Raw genomic sequence first — 24,249 nt, forward strand, 5'->3', positions numbered from 1 at the left:
TTATTAAATATTTACTTGCAATATTCGTCATATTTAACTGAAAAGTTTAGTGAAAATTGTGTAAAGATTTAAATGTCCCGATTAAATAAATGTTTAGCGCGAAGCTTTCCTGAACATTTCCTGAACATGAAATTAAGTCCGAAAATTGTACGAAAAAGGTCCGAAAATGATCTGCGTTAGTCTGATATTAATCCGAATGGAAACCTGAATCCGAAAACACTCCGAAGTAATCCTGAATGTCTACAAATTCAGTCCGTAATTAGTCCGCAACAATCCGAATTTATAACCGGTAAAGAATTCTTCTAAAATAAGTACGGAATTATCAGAAATCAATATGTAAAGAATACGGAATCAGTCCGCAACAATCCGAATTGAATTTAGTTAAAAAAAACTGAATCTGTAAAATGTCCAAAGCAATCCGAACTCTGTAAACAAGAAATCCGATATTGGTCCGCAACAATTTGAAATTTAGTGTTGCAAAATCCTATTCCGAAACAAGTACGAAACAATCCGTAAACTGTATGCAACGAATCCAGAAATCGTCTGCAATGATTAAGATTTAATCCAATTGAAAGGCACAATCCGAAATCTATATGCTAAGAATCCGAAAACTGTCTGCAGCAATCTGGATTTAATCCAATTAAAAGCCATAATCCGAAACAAATACGAAATAATCCGAAATCTGCACGCAAAGAATCCGGTAATAGTCAGCGGCAATCCGAATAATATCCGATCAAAACACCCCAGTTTGAAAAGAAGTCTTATAATAATATGGAATTTGTAAATATACAATCCACAGACAGTCCAAAACAATCCATACTCGCAATCCAATTCAAAGACTTAATCCGGAATGATTTTGGTATGATATTGAATTTGTATATTAAAAACAATTTGTATTAAATGCAGATAAATTCACATTTGAAAGTTGCGTATTACACTGGTCGACAAAAAATAACTTTTTTTCTGATTCAAAGATCGGACAAGGATATTCTTATAGGATTTTCATCGCTGAACACGAATCTGACCTCCAAAAGTGCCCATCACGTCGAGATTTTGAGAAAAATGGACTCAAAGTTTCAAAAACCCTGTTTTTGGCCTTTTTTTATCACGTGTAGAGAATGATGCCGAGGTGCTAGAAATCTCTAATTAGTCTTAAATTAAAGCTTGAACTGTCAACTATAAGAATCAAATCAAAAAAGTTCTGAATCAATCAAAAATTTTTATATAGCACAACTTTTTCATGTCCGCGCGCACTCTACTTGCACTCATAGAGCGGTACACAATGGCACACTTACTTATTCATTTTATTTGCGCTATTTATTGTTATTTATCATTTTTGAGGTCGCTGAACGTTGCTGATTGAATGTAAGGTCGTTATTAAAAAATTCAAAATGGCGCTTTCAAAATGGCGGACATAAAAATTTAATAATAATAATTTAATAATAGTTTTTTAATAACGACCTTACATTCAATCAGCAACGTTCAGCGACCCCAAAAATGATAAAAAAACAATAAATAGCGCAAATAAAATGAATAAGTAAGTGTGCCATTGTGTACCGCTCTATGAGTGCAAGTAGAGTGCGCGCGCACATGAAAAAGTTGTGCTATATAAAAATTTTTGATTGATTCATAACTTTTTTGATTTGATTCTTATAGTTGACAGTTCAAGCTTTAATTTAAGACTAATTAGAGATTTCTAGCACCTCGGCATCATTCTCTACACGTGATAAAAAAAGGCCAAAAACAGGGTTTTTTGAGACTTTGAGTCCATTTTTCTCAAAATCTCGACGTGATGGGCACTTTTAGAGGTCAGATTCGTGTTCAGCGATGAAAATCCTACAAGAATATCCTTGTCCAATCTTTAAATCATTTTTAGTGTCGACCAGTGTTATCAGACTAACTTCGGACAAGATAAATAAAATATTTACTTTTGCAGTCAATTTGATTTTACACTAGTAATATTAGTTATCTTTTTTAATATTATAATTAACACTGATGTGTTAGTTTTTTATCATTTCTTTTCGTGGCACTTGATAAATTCTATTATGAATTTGAACTCCCATGCGAGCGTGGTATAGTGGTTAGTGTATTCGATTTCGGTGCGATATAATGTTAGATAGGTGTAGGTTCAAATCCCCAAGCGTTAGAAATTTTAAGTTAATGTAAATAAAATTGCGATAGGTAAATCGAAAAATATGTTGAATGTACCATAAAGTAATAATAATTAATATGTGTAACTTGTATAATTATTTTTTTATTAACATTCACTAAATTGTCCGAACTAATTTTTGACTGTTTCGGACTTCATCCGACCAACTCCGGATTTACTAGTTGTTTACAAACCGTAGAGAGTTCGGATTTATTCGGATTAATTTCGGGTGACAAAAACCTGACCATAAACCGCACTGCTTCGGACAAATTTCGGATTAGTCCGAAATCTGTCCGGATTTTTAATTAGAGCTTTCTTCGTTTAAAATTTTGTTAAAAAGGAGAGCTACAAAATTAATCCATTTCTCAGGTAAATTTTTTAGAAATTCAAAAAAAATTTCGTCTGTTCCGGGGATTTATTATTTTTACTATTTCTCAAGGTGGAAATAACTTCCTCTCTTATGATAGGTTTTTCTTATGCTGGGTTGCTATGTTTAATGGGTATTTCAATAATTGTATTCGGTTTTTTATGTAATTCGTTTTTCTGAAAAAAATTGCTAAAATATTCGTACCAGACTTTTAAATCAATATCATTTTTAATATTATTATATTTTCGTCTAAAACCATTAATCACTTTCCAGAAAATTTTAGAATCTTTACACTGTGATAACTTGTTGAGAATTGAATCCTTATAACTCTCCATTTTTAACTTTTTTGTATTGTGATACATTTTTTTTGTATTAGTATATTCTATAATTGTTTTATCATTCAAAAATTTTTCATATTTGCATTTTTTCAGTAATATTTTTAAACTATTTTTTCAGCGCCACACACTCAGAGTCATACCACGGTTTTGACTGACCAGTTTTATTATTTATTTTTGATATCATGCCTATTGACATAGCTTGCGCTGTTATTGAGGATACCAATTCGTCTGCGAAGAGGTCTACTCGTGAAAATTAGTCAGTGCGTTAGTAGATTTTTTACCGTTCAAAAAATAAGTAAATTGACCCGCAAAATCTCCTGGCAATCTACCGTTTAAAACAATAAGTCCGTTCTCTTCCGTTCAACGCACCAAATCTCTTCCTTTTTTATTTTGTCTGAGTTAGCTCTAAAGGGAGTGATATTAACATTTTCTGGGAGTACATTTTTTTGTAGTTGATTTAAATCACCTATACTAACATTAAAATCTCCTCCTATAATTAAAGGTGAATTTGGATAATTATTGTTAATTAGTATAACTATTTCATTAAATTCTGCGCAAAAAAGATCAATATTTGTATCTGGTCTTAAATAGATAACTCCGAGGATGAAATTCCTATTATTAGAGTTAATTTTAATTTCGACGATTATAAATTGTTCTGTGATTTTAATTGTCTTATATTTGTATTTACTTGCATTTAACGCGATGAGTAATCTTCCGCTGGCTCTTCCTTGTTCGGTTGTTCTTACTGCTGGGCTGTCAATCAAATTAAAGTTGAATGGGGGAAAAGACTGTGGTAATGACGTCATCCAAGTTTCCGAAATACAAATTATGTCAATGTCCTTGAGAAATGGTGATAAATTCGTATTATTGGTCCATCCCTTTGCATTCCAGAATACTATTTTGGGGTTGATTTCGTTTGTGCTGAGGGGGCGCATGATTATTCCCCAAATGTCAATTTTGCGAAATGTCATTTTTGCGAACTGCACTTTTGCGAAATGTCATTTTTCCGAAATGTCATTTTTGCGAAATGTCATTTTTGCGAAAAGTCATTTTTACGAAAAGTCACTTTTACGAATTGTCATTTTTGCGAAAAGCCATTCTTGCGAAATGTCATTTTTGCGAAAAGCCGTTTTTGCGAAATGTCATTTTTACGAAAAGTCATATCAGCAAAAAGTCAATTTTGCGAAATGTCATTTTTACGAATTGTCATTTTTGCGAAAAGTCATTTTTACGAAAAGTCATTTTTGCGAAAAGCAAATTTTGCGAAATGTCATTTTTACGAATTGTCATTTTTGCGAAATGTCACTTTTACGAATCGCCATTTTTACGAATTGTCACTTTTGCGAATCGACATTCTTACGAAATGTCATTTTTACGAATTGTAATTTTTGCGAAATATCATTTTTGCGAAAAGTCATTTTTGCGAAATGTCATTTTTACGAAAAGTTATTTATGCGAAAAGTCATTTTTGCGAAATGGCATTTTTACGAATTGTCATTGTTGCGAAAAGCCGTTTTTGCGAAATGTCATTTTTGCGAAAAGCCATTTTTACGAAAAGTCATTTTAGCGAAAAGTCAATTTTGCGAAATGTCATTTTTACGAATTGTCATTTTTGCGAAAAGTCATTTTTACGAAATGTCATTTTTGCGAAAAGTCAATTTTGCGAAATGTCATTTTTACGAATTGTCACTTTTGCGAAATGTCATTTTTGCGAAAAATACAATAGTAAACTAGTAGTATATATAGATTCACTATTGTATTTTTCGCAAAAATGACAATTCGTAAAAATGACATTTGGCAAAATTGACTTTTCGCAAAAATGACATTTCGTAAAAATGACTTTTCGCAAAAATGACAATTCGTAAAAATGACATTTCGCAAAAATGACATTTCGCAAAAATAGCTTTTCGTAAAAATGACATTTCGCAAAAATGACATTTCGCAAAAACGGCTTTTCGCAACAATGACAATTCGTAAAAATGCCATTTCGCAAAAATGACTTGTCGCAAAAATAACTTTTCGTAAAAATGACATTTCGCAAAAATTACTTTTCGCAAAAATGATATTTCGAAAAAATTACAATTCGTAAAAATGACATTTCGTAAAAATGTCGATTCGCAAAAGTGACAATTCGTAAAAATGGCGATTCGCAAAAGTGACATTTCGCAAAAATGACAATTCGTAAAAATGACATTTCGCAAAATTTGCTTTTCGCTGATATGACTTTTCGTAAAAATGACATTTCGCAAAAATGACATTTCGCAAAAATAACTTTTCGTAAAAATGACATTTCGCAAAAATTACTTTTCGCAAAAATGATATTTCGAAAAAATTACAATTCGTAAAAATGACATTTCGTAAAAATGTCGATTCGCAAAAGTGACAATTCGTAAAAATGGCGATTCGCAAAAGTGACATTTCGCAAAAATGACAATTCGTAAAAATGACATTTCGCAAAATTTGCTTTTCGCTGATATGACTTTTCGTAAAAATGACATTTCGCAAAAATGACATTTCGCAAAAACGGCTTTTCGCAAAAATGACATTTCGCAAGAATGGCTTTTCGCAAAAATGACAATTCGTAAAAATGACTTTTCGTAAAAATGACTTTTCGCAAAAATGACATTTCGCAAGAATGGCTTTTCGCAAAAATGACAATTCGTAAAAATGACTTTTCGTAAAAATGACTTTTCGCAAAAATGACATTTCGCAAAAATGACATTTCGGAAAAATGACTTTTCGCAAAAGTGCAGTTCGCAAAAATGACATTTCGCAAAAATGACATTTGGGGAATAATCATGCGCCCCTGTGCTGAGCTATGCTTTTTTACTGCCATTAGATTCTGCATGCTGGTTAGATGTGTTCAATTTTTGCTGAATTAAAAAGTTTTTGAGGGGGTTGACGGTAGATTTTATTTTTGAGATTTTTTGCTTTTTTTACTTTGTTTTTGGATCCCGATTTTCTCCCTCTTTTACTACCGCTAGCTGTTGTATTCTGTTTGATTTTCCTCTGGAATCTCAGACGTTTCCATTAACTTTTTTATTTCTTCAACATCCAGTGCATTATCATCCACAATAATTTTTCGACCCCTGATGGTAGCTAGTTTGCCAGTTTTTAACAATAGTTCCTTGTATTTTAATAAAATTTCGTAATTATTTCGTCGCATTTCTATTTCTTCTCTAGACAGGTCATTAGCGATGTTATATTTCATATCAATTAATATTTTCCTATTTTAACAATAGTGATTTCCACTTCATGTTATTGAATGAAATTAGAACCGGTCGTGAACCTTCTTGTTTACCTAGCCTTCTGACGTCAGTAACACTTTCAGGCGTTATATCTATATTCGCCTTGCGAATAATATTTATTACTGTTTCAAGTAGGTTTTTCTTTTCGTTCACTGTGTCTGGGATTTTGTAAATTATCAGGTTCTTACTTTTCTCCTTATGCAAAAGATGATCAAGGGCGGTATTCATAGTCGATACTTATTACTTAAGCAGCGACTTAAGCTGCCACCTAGATTCATAGTCGTGCAATGAGCATTGCCTTAAGCCGCAACTTAAGCATTTGCTTGGAAAAGTAAATTGTTCGATTTTGAGATGCATAGTCCCATCTTAAGAACGCCAAGTATTCATAGTCAAATAAGTTGAACTTATTTGACATTGCCGGTGAACTTATTTGAACGAATTGAGGTTATGATTTTAAGTCAACGTTTTACTTGACTTAAGCAATTACTTATTAGTGAATATATAATTGGAAAGTGTTCACAATGGATATATTAGATAATTTAAGTGATATTGAGGACGATAGTGATAATGAAGGTGGTCCAAATAATATAAGACGTGCAAAAAGATACATTCGAGATGCAGAAAATCCTTTTGAAATTGATGAATGGGACTTCCAGAGACGTTATCGTTTTACAAAAGATTCTGTGTTATTTGGAATTTTGCCTGAAATACAGGCAGGTCTAATTAAACATAACAATCGTGGTTTACCCATTGCACCACAGCTACAGTTACTTATCTGTTTACGATATTTTGCAACTTCAAGTTTTCAGGTAATTTAAAATTTCACTTTATATTCCATTTTATTTAAAAAAGAACATTCTTGTAAATAATCAACTATTATGAAAAAACTTTACATGCAGTTTTAACCTTTTTTAAAAAAAGAATTAAGTTTTGTTATTAGAAATTAAATAGAATTTGTAACTTTTACATTTGTAAACTATTAACATAACCTCATACTTTACATAGTTTTAACCTTTTATTAAAAAAAGAATTAACTTTTGTTATTGTAAATTAAATAGAATTTGTAACCTTTACGGTTGTAATCAACTAACATAACCTCAAACTAAAAATTTATGTTTTATCAAAAGTGAAAATATATTTAAAGTGGATTTCACCTCATATTAAATAACCCATTTGTACAGTTTTAAACAAAATTTATTGTTAAATAAAAAGAATAAAATTAACAGTTTGTACATAGTTTTTCTTAAAAATTACCTATAGATAGAAATTTTTGTCCAATTTTTTCAAATAAAAAATCATTTAATTTCTAAACGATATTTAAAAATTATAAAATAAATTTTATTTTTTAAAATTATAATCTTTAAACGTAACTTTTTAAACAAAGTTTAACATGTAGAATGTAGAGAATAGTTTATAGTGAAATAAGCTATTGTTAAAAAAATTAAGTAAATATTACGATTTGTACGTAATTTTTATGAAAAAACATAAAATGTTAATTAATCTTTTATTTAACATTAAATTTTCATTTAAAATAATTTTTTGCGAAAATTGTAGAATTATATGAACTCAATTTTAAATATAGTTTCAGTACTATTAAAAAATATTATCTCGTGTGATGGGAATGTAAAAATTTTGAAATTTATTTTGTATTATATTTTTGCAGCTTGTTATTGCCGACACAATGAAAGTTTCTCAATCAACTGTCTCAAGAATTGTTTTTCGTGTTGCCACTTTGCTTGCCAGCCTCATTAATTTATACATCAAAATTCCAACAACTGGTGATGCCCGAAATGAAAATCATCGCTTGTTCAACGTTTTAGGAAGAGGTCATGGAGCAATAGGACTTCCTCGTGTTGATGGAGCGATTGATTGCACTCACATTAAGTTAGTCGGTACAAGATTTAACCAGGTTGAAGAAATGTTTAGAAATAGAAAAGGTTATTTTTCACTCAATGTACAAGTAGGTAGACTCTAATGGAAACAATTGTTATTAAGGATTTCTATTGCAGAATAGTAGAAACGTTATTTCTGATATGAAATTTCCATTAAAGGCTCCAAACTAAATATACATTTAAGTTTCCGAATATTTTTGACATCGTACATTCTGACATTTTATAAGTTTATGTTTAAAAATGAAAATTATGCAATTTTTTTCTAGGCTGTGGTGGGACCACGAATGGAATTTCTCGACATTGTACCAGAATGGCCGGGTAGGGCACATGACAGTCGGATATTTCAGAACTCATTAATCCACATGCGCTACGTTCAAGGACGATTAGATGGGATTCTTGTAGGTGATAAAGGATATCCCTGTTTGCCTTTTCTTATGACACCTTTCAGAAATCCGCATAATGAAGAGGAAATGAAGTAAGTATTTAAATTATTTTTACATCAATATAACTACTTGCTGAAAAGAAAAATTGACATTTATGTAATATTAAATTTTTTAGGTACAATGAAATTCAAATAAGAACGAGAATAATTGTTGAGCGAACTTTTGGTGTGTGGAAACGAAGATTTCCATGTTTGGCGCGGGGAATGGCAACGAAACTCGTTTGTTCTACAACGACTGTAGTAGCATGTGCAGTTTTACATAATATGGCCTTACGTTTCAATGACATATTACCAGAAGACGATGAGTTACATGAATATGAAGAAGTTCCTGTACCTAATGCAGAAAATATTAATATGGATGGAGAAGTAGCTCGTCAATTACTAGTTCATCGTTTATTTAATTGATTATAAGTATTATATGGATTATATATGTTTCGGTAAAATATATAAAGACATTTAATTTTTTAAAAACAAAAACCATTGAGTCAAAATATTTTGTGTACATATTTTTTTTATTTCATAAACAATAAAATTACAAAAAAGTGTATAAAAGTTTATTATTTAACATTTTAATAATATTACTATATTATACTTGAAGAATACTACAACTGCAATTAATATTTTTCAATAAAATCTTTTCTTCCCAATAAATAACACATCTTTACAGCCTTACTATTTTTAAATAATAATTTGTTAAACAATCTCGATTTCCAATATAAAATTAAATATAATATATAATATAATAAAATGTATAAATATTATTATATATAAAAAATCTAAAAAATAAAATTCTGTGTAATAAATTATCTCTACTAAATTATAAAATGCACACTTAATTACTTAATACTGTTAATTATACTAACTTTGGAATAAATGAATTAAAATATTCTAACATGAAGTATTTAAAGAAGTAACATAAATTAAAAATTCGAAGCACATGAAATTAGTCATAACAATTTACTTTTACTTACTCCATTGACTGTCTTAACCGCATCTCCGCTATTTGAGCTTCTGCCTCGGCTTTACGAATTTCTAATTCGTAAATTTTTTTTAAATGCTCCATTTCAAAATTCTGTTTTCTAATTTGGTGCTCCAATTTTAATGAAAGCAACTCTTCCTCTTTCTGCATTAAACTCCACAAACGTTCAGTCTTTTTTGTATTATGCTTCTCAAGTTTTTGTTTGTTTATTTTATTATTTGGCGCAGAGTGCACCACGTTCAACTTTTCCTCGTCGAGCATGGACTCCTTGCTCACACACCTCTTTTTCACAGACAAAGGAGAAGATGTTTGTGATTGATGAATTTCATCTTCTTGAAATCGCCTCTTCTTAACATCAGACACAGGAGATGAAGTGTTCAAATGAAATGAAACTTCTGATTCATCAATCGCAGAGTTAGACGTTACAACGTCTTTGAGAGTCTCTGCTGATATAACCTCCTCATCGAATACTGCATTTCGACGGTCTAAAATAAAACAAAACATTTGGTTATGATTTATTTTTAAAATAATTATTTTAAACTTACAACCTGAAAATTACTTTACCATTTATTAAATCTTCTGAGAAGTTTGAAGAAAAAAGTGATGGCGCAGTGGTCATTAAATCAGGAACTATTGCTGCTATCTCTGGATTCACTTCAGCAACTTTTATTGGAACATCAAGGTTTCCCGTTGCCATTACATCCTGCCTTTCCTGAGTCAAAGCATTTCTCTGTTGCGCCTTCATGTTGCTCCACATTTTTTTCAATTGTTTAATCGACCTCTAAAAGAAAAACTTGTTTAGAAACTTCAAACATATCTTTAAAAATTTCGTTTGCTTAGCACAATCAATTAGTTTTACCTGCTCTGCAATATGTACTGAGCCATTGTATGTTTCTTCGATTTCACCCCACGCAACCTCCTTAGCTTTCATGGTGGAACCATCGTTTTTGCGATTTTCAACAATGTGCGAAAATCCTTTAAGAATTTCAAGGAAAAGTTTTTTCTCCGCATCTGTGTAATGCTTTTTATACATTTTATCACTACAAAAAAATGTTATAATAATTAGTATAAAATTTAAATTTTATATGTATATATATTTAAAATTATTATTTAATAGCAATAACAATTTTAGAAACATTATTTTCATGATTTTTTAACAAATTGTTTATAAACAATTAAAATTTTCTAACGCTCAGCATTGCTTACTTAACAGAGACTACATACTTATAACTATAACTATTCATTAAAAAAATTAATGGAAGATCATTGTTTTAGAAGTTATTATTAATTAACAATTTTTAAAAAAATTTTAAACAAATTTTTATCTATTTATACATTTTATAATTTGTTAATTTCTACATATGGTACATTCTCAGTGTAATTTTCACTCAAAAATTTTTTTTGATTGAAACAATTTTTTTCGAATTCTATATAAAAAATAAGTAAATACGTGTTTTTTTACTTTTTTATTTGATCAAAATTATGAAAGTAAGTTATGGTTTTTTTAATGCAGAGCACTTGAAACACTTTTTTCTCTGTTATACCAAAAGATAAAATATTATATAATATATATGGATATTATTTATTTTTTCATGAATATTTCAAATATGTAATAAAAAATAACAATAATGCAGCGAAAACATTAAATAATATAAAATTTCGTCTAAAATGTGACTTTTCTCAAAAGCGAAGTAATTGATTTTCGATTTTTTTCTTTCATTACAACCACTGATAAATAAAGAAATTTTTCTCACTTATGCTAAAGTGGTGTTCTTTAGAATTCAAATTATATTTAAAATTATGTCAGTCGTTGCACAGATTTTAGAGAAGGAACTCTAAAGAACACCACTTTGACATAAGTGGGAAAAATTTCTTTATTTCTCAGTGGTTGTAATGAAAGAAAAAAATCGTAAATCCAATTACTTCGCTTTTGAGAAAGTCACATTTTCGACGAAATTTTAATTTATTTAATGTTTTCGCTTTAATCATGTTATTTTTTATTACGTATTTGAAATATTCATGAAAAAATAAATAATTTTCATATATTGTATAATTTTTTATCTTTTGCTATAACAGAGAAAAAATTGTTTCAAAAGTCCTCTGCATTTAAAAACGTTAAATCTAAAAAAACTATAACTTTCATAATTTTGAGCAAATAAAAAAACATGTATTTACTTATTTTAATATAAAATTCGAAAAAAAATTGTTTCAATCAAAAAAAAATTTTGAGTGAAAATTACACTGAGAATGCCTCATAAGTATTCATTAAAAATAAAAAAAATTTTATTATAAAGAATTTAAATAATTATAAATTAAAGTCAAATAATTTCTAAGAAATAATTTTTGTTTAAACTATAACGCATATTGCAAATAAATTTTTCTATCTTAATGAAGACAAATTACTTTCAATATACTTATATTTTGTCAGGATTTCTTAATCCTGACAAAATATATATATTGAAATAAATTTGTTTTCAGTTTCACTTTTTCCCCATTCAGGTAGTCATTTTTTGTATCCTTTTACTTTATAACTTTTTTCCTGAATATATTGAGATTTTGCTCACGTTAAGGGACTTAATCCTACACCCCCATAAAATCCAGATGTCAACATTTCGCTTACCTCTTTGAAAGTAGTAAGAAATAAGACTGGTTTTACTTTCGAAAATTAAAACATATATTCTAGCATGAAAAAAATTATTTTAAAAAATTTATATTTCGCATTACAAAAATGAAGTTTATTTATTTATAAAACTTTTGAATTTTGCTTCTTTTTATTATTCTATATAGTTGAGTTATTACTTTTCTGACAAAGATAGTACATGAAAAATAAATTACTTAGTCTTTTTAATAAAAAAATAATCGTTATTATTCTATAAAAGCTGTACTTAGTTTTTAAAATATTAATATTGGTAATAGTATTTTATAAATATTCTACTGTTATGTGTTCCATCTGCATATTATTATTTTTCATATTTTTCATATATTTTATTTGGTGTTTTTTTAATTTTTCCGCTTTTAAACAATATTAATTATTAAGAAATTCATATTTTTAAATCTTGTTTCATTACTACACTTGAAAAAATTTTTAAAAAAAATATTTTACAAATTTACATTTTAAATTTATTAAACAGTTTTGAATTAGACATTTTTATAAATTACATTATAAAAATATACTTACATTATTAAATCACTTGTTCACAACTAATACACCAATTTTAAACTTTACATATAAAATGTATTGAATATTTATATTTGAATTAATCACTATAAAAACAATTAAAATAGCAAGATGCACTGACTGATATTTCAAACGAAACGAAAACTCAAATTGAATGCAACGCGAAGTATTGTACGAATATTGCTTGTGCGCATTGAGGCGAATTCTCAAAACCATCGTTCATTGGTGAATACAAGAGAATATTAACGGAAAGAGCCGAACGTTCAATAAGATCATCTTAAGCATTTGCTTGGTCAAGAAGTTCTTAAGCTGCATTTCCTTTACCAAGCAATTGCTTATTTTTGACTATGAATACATACGGTCTTAAGCTCGACTCATTCGAATAAGACCGACTTGATCAAGCAAAGCTTAAGTCCTTGCTTAAGTCGGGACTATGAATACCGCCCCAAGTTTTCTTTCGCAGAGACTTCCCTACTGGTAGTAAAAAAGATAGAAAGAGATAGAATTTTGGAGATAGAAAGAGATCAAGATTTTTCTATCCCTTTGAATTAGCCACTTTGCATACCCAAAATATAACTTTTTATCTACAAATTTCTATCCCTTTTTATACCCTATTATCTCCTTATATCTATTTATTTTTATACCTATATACTTTTATCTCTTTTTATTTCTCTTTGCTGCAAATTTTTATCCTTTTTAATAAATAAAAAATAAATTAACCAATATTATTAACAATATTAACCCCTTCAGTGTGCAGCTAAAATATAACAAAATGGTCCCAAAATGTGTAAGACCTTCTTGTGAATAAATTTTCATGACACTATGTACTAAGGGGTTTTTGGGGTCGCTGATTACGATTCCGGTGTTAATTTTCAAAAATTCAAAATGTCGGATCCAATATGGCGGACACGATATTAAAAAATTCATTGGATTCGCTTAAAATTCGTTACTCGGAGGTTTTCGTGGTCGCTGATTACGAATCTGACATTAGTTTTTTAAAATTCAAAATGTCAAATCCAAAATGGCGAACAGGATTTTGAAAAATTCATTGGATTCGCTTAAAATTCGTTACTCGGGGGTTTTCGTGTTCGCTGATTACAAATCTGGCATTAGTTTTTTAAAATTCAAAATGGCGGATCCAAAATGGCAGACACAATTTTGAAAAATTCATTAGATTCGCTTAAAATTCGTTACTCGGGGGTTTTCGTGGTCGCTAATTACGCATCTGTTATTAGTTTTTCAAAGTTTAAATAGTAAGAATTTTTAAAAGAATTTATCCACTTTAGAAATTTTTCAAAATTTTTGGCGGAAATTTTGTATGAAAAATTATTTATTTTAAAAATATGACTTCAGAATCGTGATCAGCGACCCCAAAAACCCCTGAGTAAGAATTTTTAAAAAAATTTATCTACTTTTAAAATTTTTCAAAATTTTTAGCGGCCATTTTGGATGAAAAATTATGTATTTTGAAAATATGACTTCAGAATCGTGATCAGCGACCCCAAAAACCCCCGAGTAAGAATTTTTAAAAGAATTTATCTACTTTTGAAATTTTTCAAAATTTTTGGCGGCCATTTTGGATAAAAAATTATTTATTTTGAAAATCTGACTTCAGAATCGTGATCAGCGACCTTAAAAACCCCCGGGTAAGAATTTTTGCGAATATACGTTAAGATGTTTTCTTGTTCGGGCCATGACGTGTATACACGTCATCCACTGTTTGGGCCAGTTTTTTCATGACGTGTATACACGTCATCCACAGTCAAGAGGTTAAAGACTTTATGAAGTATTACAATTTCAATTGAATTTATTATTTAAAAAAATATTTTTAGAGTTTTCGTAATTCTATTTATAACCTATTTTTCACAAATCAAGTTATTTATTTATTTGTTATGAAATTATTATTTATTGTATAAATCTATATTTTATTTTACATTATTAACTAACATTGTACACATAACACTTAAAACTGAATTTGAAAAATCTTGCACGCAGGAGGGCTCGAACCCTGAACCTTCGGGACGCAAGTCGAATACACATGTCACACAGCCACGCTAGCTTGGAAGATATTTTTCTTGAACTACCTTTTAAATTTCGGGACTGTATTGATATCTTTTTATCTCTTACTCTATCACTCTTTATCTTTCAGTTGATCTCTTTTTTAAAAGAACAGAATAAATGTCATAAAAAAATTATTGAGATAAAAGAAGAAAAGGCCTTTTTCAATCGAATTGGAAAGAAATAGACTGATATAGAATCGAGAGGATAAAAAGAGAAAAGTATGGCATTAGAATAAAGTTACAATGAAAAGGAAAGAAAATAAATAGTAAAAGAATTAATGGAGATAAAATATAGGTTATTAAAAGGGATTGAGCAAAAGTAGGCGATGGAAATAGATTGAATCGAATCGAGAGGTGATAGCAGTGTTGCCAGATACACCGCATTTCCGCATTTTACACCGCAAAACGAGACCTTCATCCGGAATCCGCATTGACAATTGCGGATCACTAAAAACTCCGCATTTTGACAATAGTTCTGCTTTTTTAAATAAAATTATGTGATACTACTATAGAAATATTGAAGTACGAAGCATTCTATGTGTATATTATAAAGATATGACAAATCTATGATAGGTTTAAAAAACTTCTATGAGAAAATTTATAATTTTTATACTGCAAAAATTAATACTAAAAAATGTGATTTATTCATTTAAAGAAGAATATGATAGACAGTGAAAATAAAAGTTAGTCCAATGTCATAATTTTGTGATTTAAAGGAAAAAGACAAATTTAAAATTAAATTCGTTTTTGTGTAAAGGTCAAAAATTTAATTTTAAACATTTAAAACGATTGAAAATTGTATTTGAATAAAAATTACAATTTTCTGTCAATAACAAACATTTGTTAAATTTTAGGTTATGTTACTTAAATAATTTATTATTGATAAAAAATTATAATTTTTAGTCAAATATAACTTTAAATTGTTCAAAATATAGAAGATTAAGTCCCTTATGCTTCTACCAAAAAAAAATTTTAATTTAATTTGACCCTTTCTTTTAAAATACGAAATTGTGACATTAAACTAACTTTTATTCCGATTGTTTGTCGGATTTTTCCTTAATATACAATCAAAATGTAATAAATTCTAAAAATTTGTATGTTACTTAATATATTGAAAATAATACAAAATTCTAATTGAAAAAATTGAAAAAAACATTACTTATAAAGTTTCCAACTTTATTTTCATTTTATAAACTATACTATACCCTCACAGCACCGGGATATTCAAGATATCCCAGAGACGTCCTGGGGATATCGATTTGTTTTCGGAAGTTTGGATATCTCTGGGATATCCTAGGGACGTCCATGGATATCCAGATGATATTCCAGGGATATCAAAACTTCCGAAAACAAATCGATATCCCCAGGACGTCTCTGGAATATCCTGAATATCCCGATGCTGTGAGGGTAGTGTTTTAAAACAATTTTTTAAATATTCCGCAATTTGAAATGGAAATCCGCATTTTTGCGCCTGCGCTTCCGCAATCATAGCCATCGGGTATGGCAACACTGGGTGATAGACTAAGATTAAACCCAAGGTATAACAAAGATTCAAATGAGGATAAAAAGAGAATGAAGTAAATAGTAGTAGGATTAAAATAGATAAAATAAGGGTTATTAGAAGAGGTTGAGAAAAAAGATGAGATAAAAAGAGATTGAAGGGATTAAACAAGGAAAAGTCTGGGATAAAGGAAGATCATAAGCAGAGATTAGTGTTTTCTTATAGATTAAAGTAGCGACAGAAAAGGAAGAAAGTAGATAGGAAAAGTATGTATTGAAGAAGATAAGAAAAATGTTATTCAAAAAGATTGGGAAGAAGAGAAGATAGGAAGCGATAGTAGTAATAAAAAAAGTGATAGATTAAAAGAGATAAACTTTACCTCTTTCCATCTCAGAGATAAACAAATATTCAAGGAGATAGGATTTCTATCCCTTTACCTCCAGCATAGCAGGAAGATATAAAACTGGATAAGTATGAAGTGACATTGAAAAGGGCATAAAAAGTTATTTTTAGGGATTGAAAAAGGATTCAATGGGATATAATAAAGGTTATTGAAAAAGATTAAGGAAAAAGAAAAAATTGGATTGTTAACTGTTTATTTTTAAAAAAATTCTAATAGGATTTCTTTTATTCTAATAGAAAAGAGCTAGACTCTAATAGAGCCGAAGGGAAAAAAAGAGACAAGTATGAACTGAGACTTAAATAAGGGATAGAAAGAGAAAGAAGTGAATAGTAAAAGGATAAAAGGCGATAAAGTAAGAGTCATTAAAAGAGATTGAATAAAAAGGAAAGATAGAAAGAGATTGAGAGGAATGAAAAAGGGATAGCCTGGGATAGAAACAAGAATATTAAAAGAGATAAGTATGTTCTTAAATGAAATTAGAGATAGGAAGAGATAGGTGTGGACATTGAAAGTATTAAAAATGATGAATAAAGGTTATATTGAATAAAATTGATACAGAAGGAGAGATAAAAAGTGATTAAAGTGATAAAATGGGGATAGACTAAGATAGAGAAACTTTATCTCTTTCTATCTCAGAGATAAAAAATATTCAAAGAGATAGGATTTCTATCCCTTTACTTCCAGCAGGGTAATCTCTCGGTTAGCACCCTATTTTCCTCAGTTAAGCAATCATATTTTCTTTTGCAGATCTTCAAATCCGTTTTTAATACATGGTTGTCCCTTTTTATTTCTTGTAGATTTGAGTCCATTACATCCAGTTTGTTATTGGTCTGCTTTCCTTGCTCTTGAATAGAAAGAAGGAGCTTTGTGAGAGAATCCGGCTGCAATGAGTTGTCTGGAGTATCGGTTTCCATATTAACCGTTGCATATTAGAGAAAATCCAGAATTACACTATCCAGTTGCACAATTAACACTTCCGATAAAAAAGCACACTTGCCGTTCGTAAAAATCAAAATATTTGATAATTTTGCGATTGAACGAGAGCGACCCGTAAATACGTCTAGAAACTTTGAATGCTCAATCGCAACTCAAGTAGTCGAATGTTCAAATAGTCGAAGCGCCATCTGTTCGAATTGCCAAGTAGCAGAATGGTAAAGTAGTCGAAAGGACAAATAGTCAAAACGCCATCTGTTCGAATTGTCAGGTAGTAGAATGGTAAAGTAATCGAATGTTCAAAACGTCGAATGCTCAGAACATCGAATTGTCAGTTCGTCGAATGCTCAAAACGTCGAAATGGCAATTCGTCGAATGCTCAAAACATCGAATCCTCAAAAATTCGAAAAATTTGTTTGATCTAAGAAAACATTTGTTTGTTTTAAGTTAATGTAAACTTAAATCAAACAAATTTTTCGAATTTTTGGCAATTCGACGTTTTGAGCATTCGACAAACTAACAATTCGATGTTCTGAGCATTCGACGAATTGACGATTAGACGTTTTGAACATTCGACTACTTTACCATTCTACTACCTGATGACAATTCGAACAGATGGCGTTTCGTCTATTTGTCTATTCGACTACTTTACCATTCTACTACTTGGCAATTTGAACAGATGGCGACTATTTGACTATTTGACCTGACAATTCGAACAGATGGCATTTTGACTATTTGAACATTCGACTACTTTACCATTCTACTACTTTACAATTCGAACAGATGGCGTTTCGACTAAACTGTTCGACAAAATTTTGCTACAAGAATAAACGAAAGTGATTCTTACAGAATTTTTGAAGTAGCCCAGATAACAAAATGTTTGCTATTAAGGCGCGTTTATGCCGGATTACGGTCCGATCAAGCGGACCGCCGTGCCGGCCCATGATGAGCTAAATGTGCGCGCCATTGCTGGCAATATCGCCCGCCCGCGGTCCGATCCATCGAAAGGACTGAAATGCGGTTGGGCAATAAAAATAAAATTCGCAGTTAAAATAAATGTAATAAATCAAGAGGGTGTTACATTTTGCTTAAATTTGATATTAATAATGTTAATAAAATAAAAAAATCAGAATAAATAAAAAAAAAATTTCAGAATTTCCCAAACGATTGAGACTTCTAAGATTAGAACACGCGACCATACAGGGCTCAACCGTACTGGGAGGCGCCTAGACGCGCTCGACCAAGGGAGACTATGATGGTTTCTCATAAAATATCCCTCGTAACAAACACGGGAAAAATAGATACGTTTATTATTTTGCAAAGGAGCAATTCCATGTGAAATGATCAAAGATTTTTCGACATTGTTAGCAATTTTTTTGAAACTTTGTTTCCTTGTAGCTATAAGGATAAGATATGATAAAGTGAAAGCAATTTTGAAAATATTCAAATTTATGTACTAATTTTTTAAAATCAAGATAACTCCGGTTGTTTTGAATATTTTTTCAAAATTTTTTTTAAATTTCTCAGTATGACTACTACTTTTTAAATAAATTTTTAGAAAAAAAATTTATTATAAATTATTAAAATATTTTCAAAAAAAATTTATTTTTATTTTTTGAAAAACACTCCCCCCCCTCCGATTTTTAAAATTTTTTTTATAGTGATAGCCAAAAGTAATATGAAATTTTTCGTAAAATTTTTATAGTTGGATCGCGATAACTTTTCGAGAAATTAACGAAATAGTCTATGGCGCCCCGTTGAGACTGACACGCTCACGAACGTATGTCCAAGAAGTTGGCAACGCCAATTCATTTTTTCTCAACAAAATTATAATAAAACTAAAAAACGAAAATTGTGCTACAACTAGCAAGCGATAACAAATATTTTGTGCTGGAAAAAAAATTAAAATATTTTTTAAAAATTAAAAAAAAATTATCTTTTATACTTCAATTTTTTTTTAACATTTTTCAAAAATCAAAATTTAAAATAAATAAAATTTGTGCTGAATTTTGCTCGGCGAGCACAATAAAAAAGTCTAAGAACAATTGTACAACAAGTTAATAATTATTTAAAATAATCACACTTTTTGAACCTTTTTGAAAAATCAAAAGTTTGGAAAAATAAAATTTGTGCCTAATTGTGCTCGTGAGCACAATAATAAAATCTGAAAACAATTTTTCAAAAAGTTAAATAATTATTTTAAAAAATTAGTAAACAATATTTCAAAGTTTGATCATCCATTTTTTTTATTTTCTTTTGTTTGTCAAAAGTAAATTTTTCATTAGCATTTTATGACTTTACAGCATTTTACAATTACCTATAAGTCATAAACAACAACCAACTGAAAATTTCATTTAAATATTTTTCATTGTTTTTACAAGAATTTTTAAGAATATTACCCAGGCGCGAAAGACCAGTGCTGACGATGGGTTGAAACTTGACTGAGTCTTGAACGCCCAGCGTGGGTAACCCAGAGTTGAAGCAGTCTTTATATCATTGTCACTCAATATTGGTTCAGCATGGGACACCAATGTTCGTCCCATGCTCGATTCAAGACTCGGTCAATCTTCGTGAGTGGAGCTTCAACATCCAGTCTTTATTCAATCTTGAATCAATCTTGATAGTTTATTTATTACCGTGTGCACTTACCAATATTAGATATAAATATTTATAAATTATTTAATATTAAAATATTATTTCTGATATTTTTTAGTAATTTTTTATACTATTTAAAAATTATTATTCTTATTATTAATTATTATTAAATAATATAATAAGTATTATTATTATTATTATTAAGATATCAATTGGTAAATAAATATTAATATTTTTTTAGTGTATAATATTTATATTAATTATATAAGATTCATATCAATAAAGTTAAATTATTATATATTATTTTTTTTTCTTGCACAGTGTCAAATTATTATTTCAAAGTTCAAGAGTTTCGTTTATCTGAAAAATTTTCAGTGAAACAAATGTTTATTAGGTAGTAATAAATATTTATGCCTAGTAGTTTTACACTAGGTTTAACTGTTTACTGAATATTATCAAAAATATATTTTTCGTCAAACGCGCGCGACTAAACACAAATAACCTTGAGACTTTACAGCGCGACGTTGCGATTGTCGTGCTCCCACCATCCCATCTACTCAATGCTTTCCCCTCATGACGTCACAGGCGGGGAAAGCATTGAGTAGATGGGATGGTGGTATTTGTGTTTAGTCGCGCGCGTTTGACGAAAAATATATTTTTGATAATATTCAGTAAACAGTTAATCCTAGTGTAAAACTACTAGGCATAAATATTTATTACTACCTAATGAACATTTTTTTCACTGAAAATTTTTCAGATAAACGAAACTCTTGAATTTGAAAATAATAATTTGACACTGTGCGAGAAAAAAAATAATATATAATTTAACTTATAAAATTATCAGAAAAAATATTTTAATATTAAATAATTTATAAATATTTATATTTAATATTGTACAGTGTACACGGCAATAAAGGAACTGAATATTGTAACAAGATTACTGAGACTTGAAACGAGTATGGGACGAACATTGGTGTCCCATGTTGAGTGACGGCACTGGCATTGATATTGTAGATTAGGCGAGAAGCCTTCCAGCCTTCTGTGGCCGAGCGGTTTAAATGCGTGCGTTGAGAACTTCCGGTATGCGTTAGGGGCGGGGTGCGTGAGTTCCGATCCCACATGCGAGCAAATATTTTTCATTCTTTGTTATAAGCGTTTATATAAAATAATAAAATTGTGTGTTGTGTTGTGAATAAAAAATGTGAACATGTTTATAAATAATGTTAAAAGTCTGTTAAAAATCAAGAAAAAAATGTAACGATTAACAGAAAAATTGTCTTTTTTTACTAAAATTATTTTTTTAAAATTACTATTCAAATGATATTTATTGTTAGTAATATATTCTTATTTATATGAAAATAATATAATTATTACAAATAATAACTTATTGTCATTAAATATATATGTATATATACGCACATGAATTAAAATAATAACAATAATATTTATTATTATTATTAATAATTCATATATTCACATTATATTGAATAAACGTGAGAAACGAGTAAATTTGGGAACAGTGGAAGCAGTCTTGTTTCAGTCCTGCATTAGGCGTCCGCAGCATTGATTGAGCATTGGTGTTCAATGCTGAATCAAGGCTCGCGCTGCAGTCTGGAATCGGTGTTACATTAAAGCTTCGATCAGTCCTGCTCTCGCTGATTCACTCATGCTCAATCAATGTTGACCAATGCTCGGCCAATCTTTATAAAGCCTGAACTCGACGTCACTTCGCGCCTGGGTTGCCTAGTTAAAAAAAATTTTAATACATTTTTTCTTTTTTTTACTTCGACTCCAAAAAAAAAAATTGCATGAAATTTAAATAAAAAAATAATACAAAGCTTTTTGTAAGAATTCAGCACAAATTTTATTTTTCAAATTTTAGATTTTTGAAAAATATTCAAAAAATTGAAGTATCCCAGTAAACGAAAACTAATTGAAATGAATTAAAAAGAATTCACAAAGAGCTTTCGTGAATCCCGCTTTGTGACAAATACGAATTGGAGCCATGATGCAATTTTCCTGAATTCGTGAAACTGTATTGAACTTCCGAACCTTCTATCCGTACCAATTCACTGGACAAGTTTTGAGCCTTTAATTTTTTTCAATTCGTTAGCACAAATTCAATGCATTCCTTGGCCATTTCTTTCGAATGCGAATTCGTTTGGACAAATTGGTACATATTGAATTAAATTCAATTGAATATACAAAGAGCTTGAGTGAATCCCGCTTTGTGACAAATACGAATTGGAGCCTACCAAAAATGTTAATTCGTTTCAATTCATTTGAATTAGTTTTTTTTTACTGGGATAAGGGTGATTTTCACGTAACTGTGCAATTTCAAGATCAGTTTTAAAAGAAAAAAAATTTTGTTTTTTTAATGTTAAATATCACTTTTCCTCATCATTAGGGCATAATATAGTTGTTATTTGAACGGTTTTACTACAGCTATAATTATAACAAATATTCGAAAATTGGCTGCCACGGAGCTGACCACCCTATGCATTGAATAATACTGCCGTCAACTGGGGCTACTTTATGTACGAGGTATATTTAATAAATAAAATTATTAAAAAGAACTTCTTTGTCAAAAAACCAAAAATAATTTAATTAAAATCCTTAAAACGATTAAAACTTCAACCGGTGAGGAACATAACGGCAAAAAATTAACTTTAATTAATATTTATAAGTTTTTCAAATTAGTTTTAAAACTATTTCTCTCGTTTCTCTAATAACTTGAAAAGTGTATTAGATATTAAATTGTTATTCATTTAACCTTAAAATATTAATTTCAAGTTTTTGAAAAATATCATATTCAAAACGTTTAAAAAAGCTCCTATTGAAATAATGAGATTCAAAGTTATTTACATGTGTTTAAATGATAGTATTATAATTATCATAATGTATTATTGTAAAATGTATATTTAAAAAGAAAAAGGGTTATTTATTTTCTGAGTAATATAAAATTTGAAAAAAGGTTGTTAATTTTTAATAAATCATGATTTTAGCAAAATCTTAATGTTTTATTTTACATTTTGTTGTATAATATTTACAAAATTTTTTGTTTAATATCTTATTCTTTTCTAATTTACTCTGAAATATCTACACAAATGAATAAGAAAGGATCAAAAAAATGTTTACGTAACATTATAAAAACAGAAAGTTCAATGCACAAAGTAGCCCCATCCCGGGGTCTATTTTGTGCACAACTTTTAATGACTACAACTCCGACAAAAAAATTTATTTCGTTGACTAACTCATAGAAAATCTTCAGAAGGAAGTATAACATAAGCAAAAGTTGATTTTCTTTTAATTCTGAATTTGAATAAATCACTGAGTTAAAAAAAGCATTTTGATGCACAAAATAGCCCCAGCAAAAATATTTACTATTTACTATCAGTTTGACATAACCAGAGAATTTTATTTTCATAACATTATGAAATTAGCGCATAAAACTAATTTCAGAAAAGTATTCACAAATGAGAGCGTTACGATCAACAGTAATACTGTGCTTCTGCATGGTTGACATAAAGACATTTTAAATTAAGCACCAAAAGTAAAGGCGTGTTTTTTCGAATATTAAGGTGTTTTTTAATAAGTCAACGGTTGCCGAAGCACTGAAATATAAAAGGACACAACTATGTCTGTCCTCTTCTATAATATGTGTTATTGTAGCAACTGTTGATCCATGAATTTGCACCTTCACACTGTACGCCACAGGCGCCACGGAGCTGATATTTTATGTGACACCACGGAGCTGAAAATTGACATTTAAACTAACCTAACTCTGACAATTCTGCAAAATAATTCTTTTCTTTGGGCAGATAATTTGTTTCTATTGTAATCTTCAAAAAAATCGTAATAATTACAAAAGAGAGTGTTTAGATTAAAAGAATAGTAATACCACGGTACTGATCACTTTTTTTGTGACCTTCACATTTTTATAAAAAAAATTGTTTTTGAGTGTAGAACTTCCAATTTTTGAACCTTTTTTTTACTGATATTTGTTGCTAATGGATCTTATTTTAGATTGTAATTCTCAGATAACAATAAAATGTGCCATAAACAGTTAAATTATAGGAAAAAAAATCTTATTACAAAATTGAAAAAATTTGTGGACAAAACTATTTTACATTTTATAATTTTATAAGAAGTAATATACATAAT

The 24,249-nt window shown here is 29.2% G+C and overlaps 2 protein-coding genes across 2 annotated transcripts; one reads left to right on the forward strand and one right to left on the reverse strand.

Moving 5' to 3' along the window:
• The first annotated feature begins 5,699 nt into the window (after positions 1 to 5,699).
• LOC122503642 (putative nuclease HARBI1) lies at positions 5,700 to 9,033 on the forward strand. The gene is made up of 4 exons (XM_043614267.1): positions 5,700 to 6,911; positions 7,766 to 8,062; positions 8,261 to 8,469; positions 8,553 to 9,033. The coding sequence occupies exons 1-4, from the start codon at positions 6,624 to 6,626 to the stop codon at positions 8,839 to 8,841; spliced, it is 1,083 nt and encodes a 360-aa protein (XP_043470202.1). The 5' UTR covers positions 5,700 to 6,623; the 3' UTR covers positions 8,842 to 9,033.
• A 221-nt stretch (positions 9,034 to 9,254) lies between these two features.
• Positions 9,255 to 17,471, reverse strand: LOC122503659. The gene is made up of 4 exons (XM_043614286.1): positions 17,236 to 17,471; positions 10,275 to 10,455; positions 9,980 to 10,196; positions 9,255 to 9,900 (listed from the first exon to the last, which is right to left on the reverse strand). Exons 1-4 carry the CDS (start codon positions 17,469 to 17,471, stop codon positions 9,404 to 9,406), a joined length of 1,131 nt encoding a protein of 376 aa, XP_043470221.1. The 3' UTR covers positions 9,255 to 9,403.
• Between the last annotated feature and the right edge of the window lie 6,778 nt (positions 17,472 to 24,249).

The sequence above is a fragment of the Leptopilina heterotoma genome, unplaced genomic scaffold, assembly GCF_015476425.1.
Source record: "Leptopilina heterotoma isolate Lh14 unplaced genomic scaffold, ASM1547642v1 Lhet_267, whole genome shotgun sequence".
Lineage (NCBI taxonomy): Eukaryota > Metazoa > Arthropoda > Insecta > Hymenoptera > Figitidae > Leptopilina > Leptopilina heterotoma.

Excerpts from the sequence above, each read along its gene's own strand:
- LOC122503659 (XM_043614286.1), bottom strand. The coding sequence starts at position 17,471 with ATGGAAACCGATACTCCAGACAACTCATTGCAGCCGGATTCTCTCACA. Across the intron at positions 10,197-10,274 it reads CAGTACATATTGCAGAGCAG|AGGTCGATTAAACAATTGAA; the intron begins GTAAAACTAATT and ends TTTTTCTTTTAG. Across the intron at positions 9,901-9,979 it reads CTCAGAAGATTTAATAAATG|ACCGTCGAAATGCAGTATTC; the intron begins GTAAAGTAATTT and ends GTTTTATTTTAG.
- LOC122503642 (XM_043614267.1), top strand. The coding sequence starts at position 6,624 with ATGGATATATTAGATAATTTAAGTGATATTGAGGACGATAGTGATAAT. Across the intron at positions 6,912-7,765 it reads TTGCAACTTCAAGTTTTCAG|CTTGTTATTGCCGACACAAT; the intron begins GTAATTTAAAAT and ends ATATTTTTGCAG. Across the intron at positions 8,470-8,552 it reads CATAATGAAGAGGAAATGAA|GTACAATGAAATTCAAATAA; the intron begins GTAAGTATTTAA and ends TAAATTTTTTAG.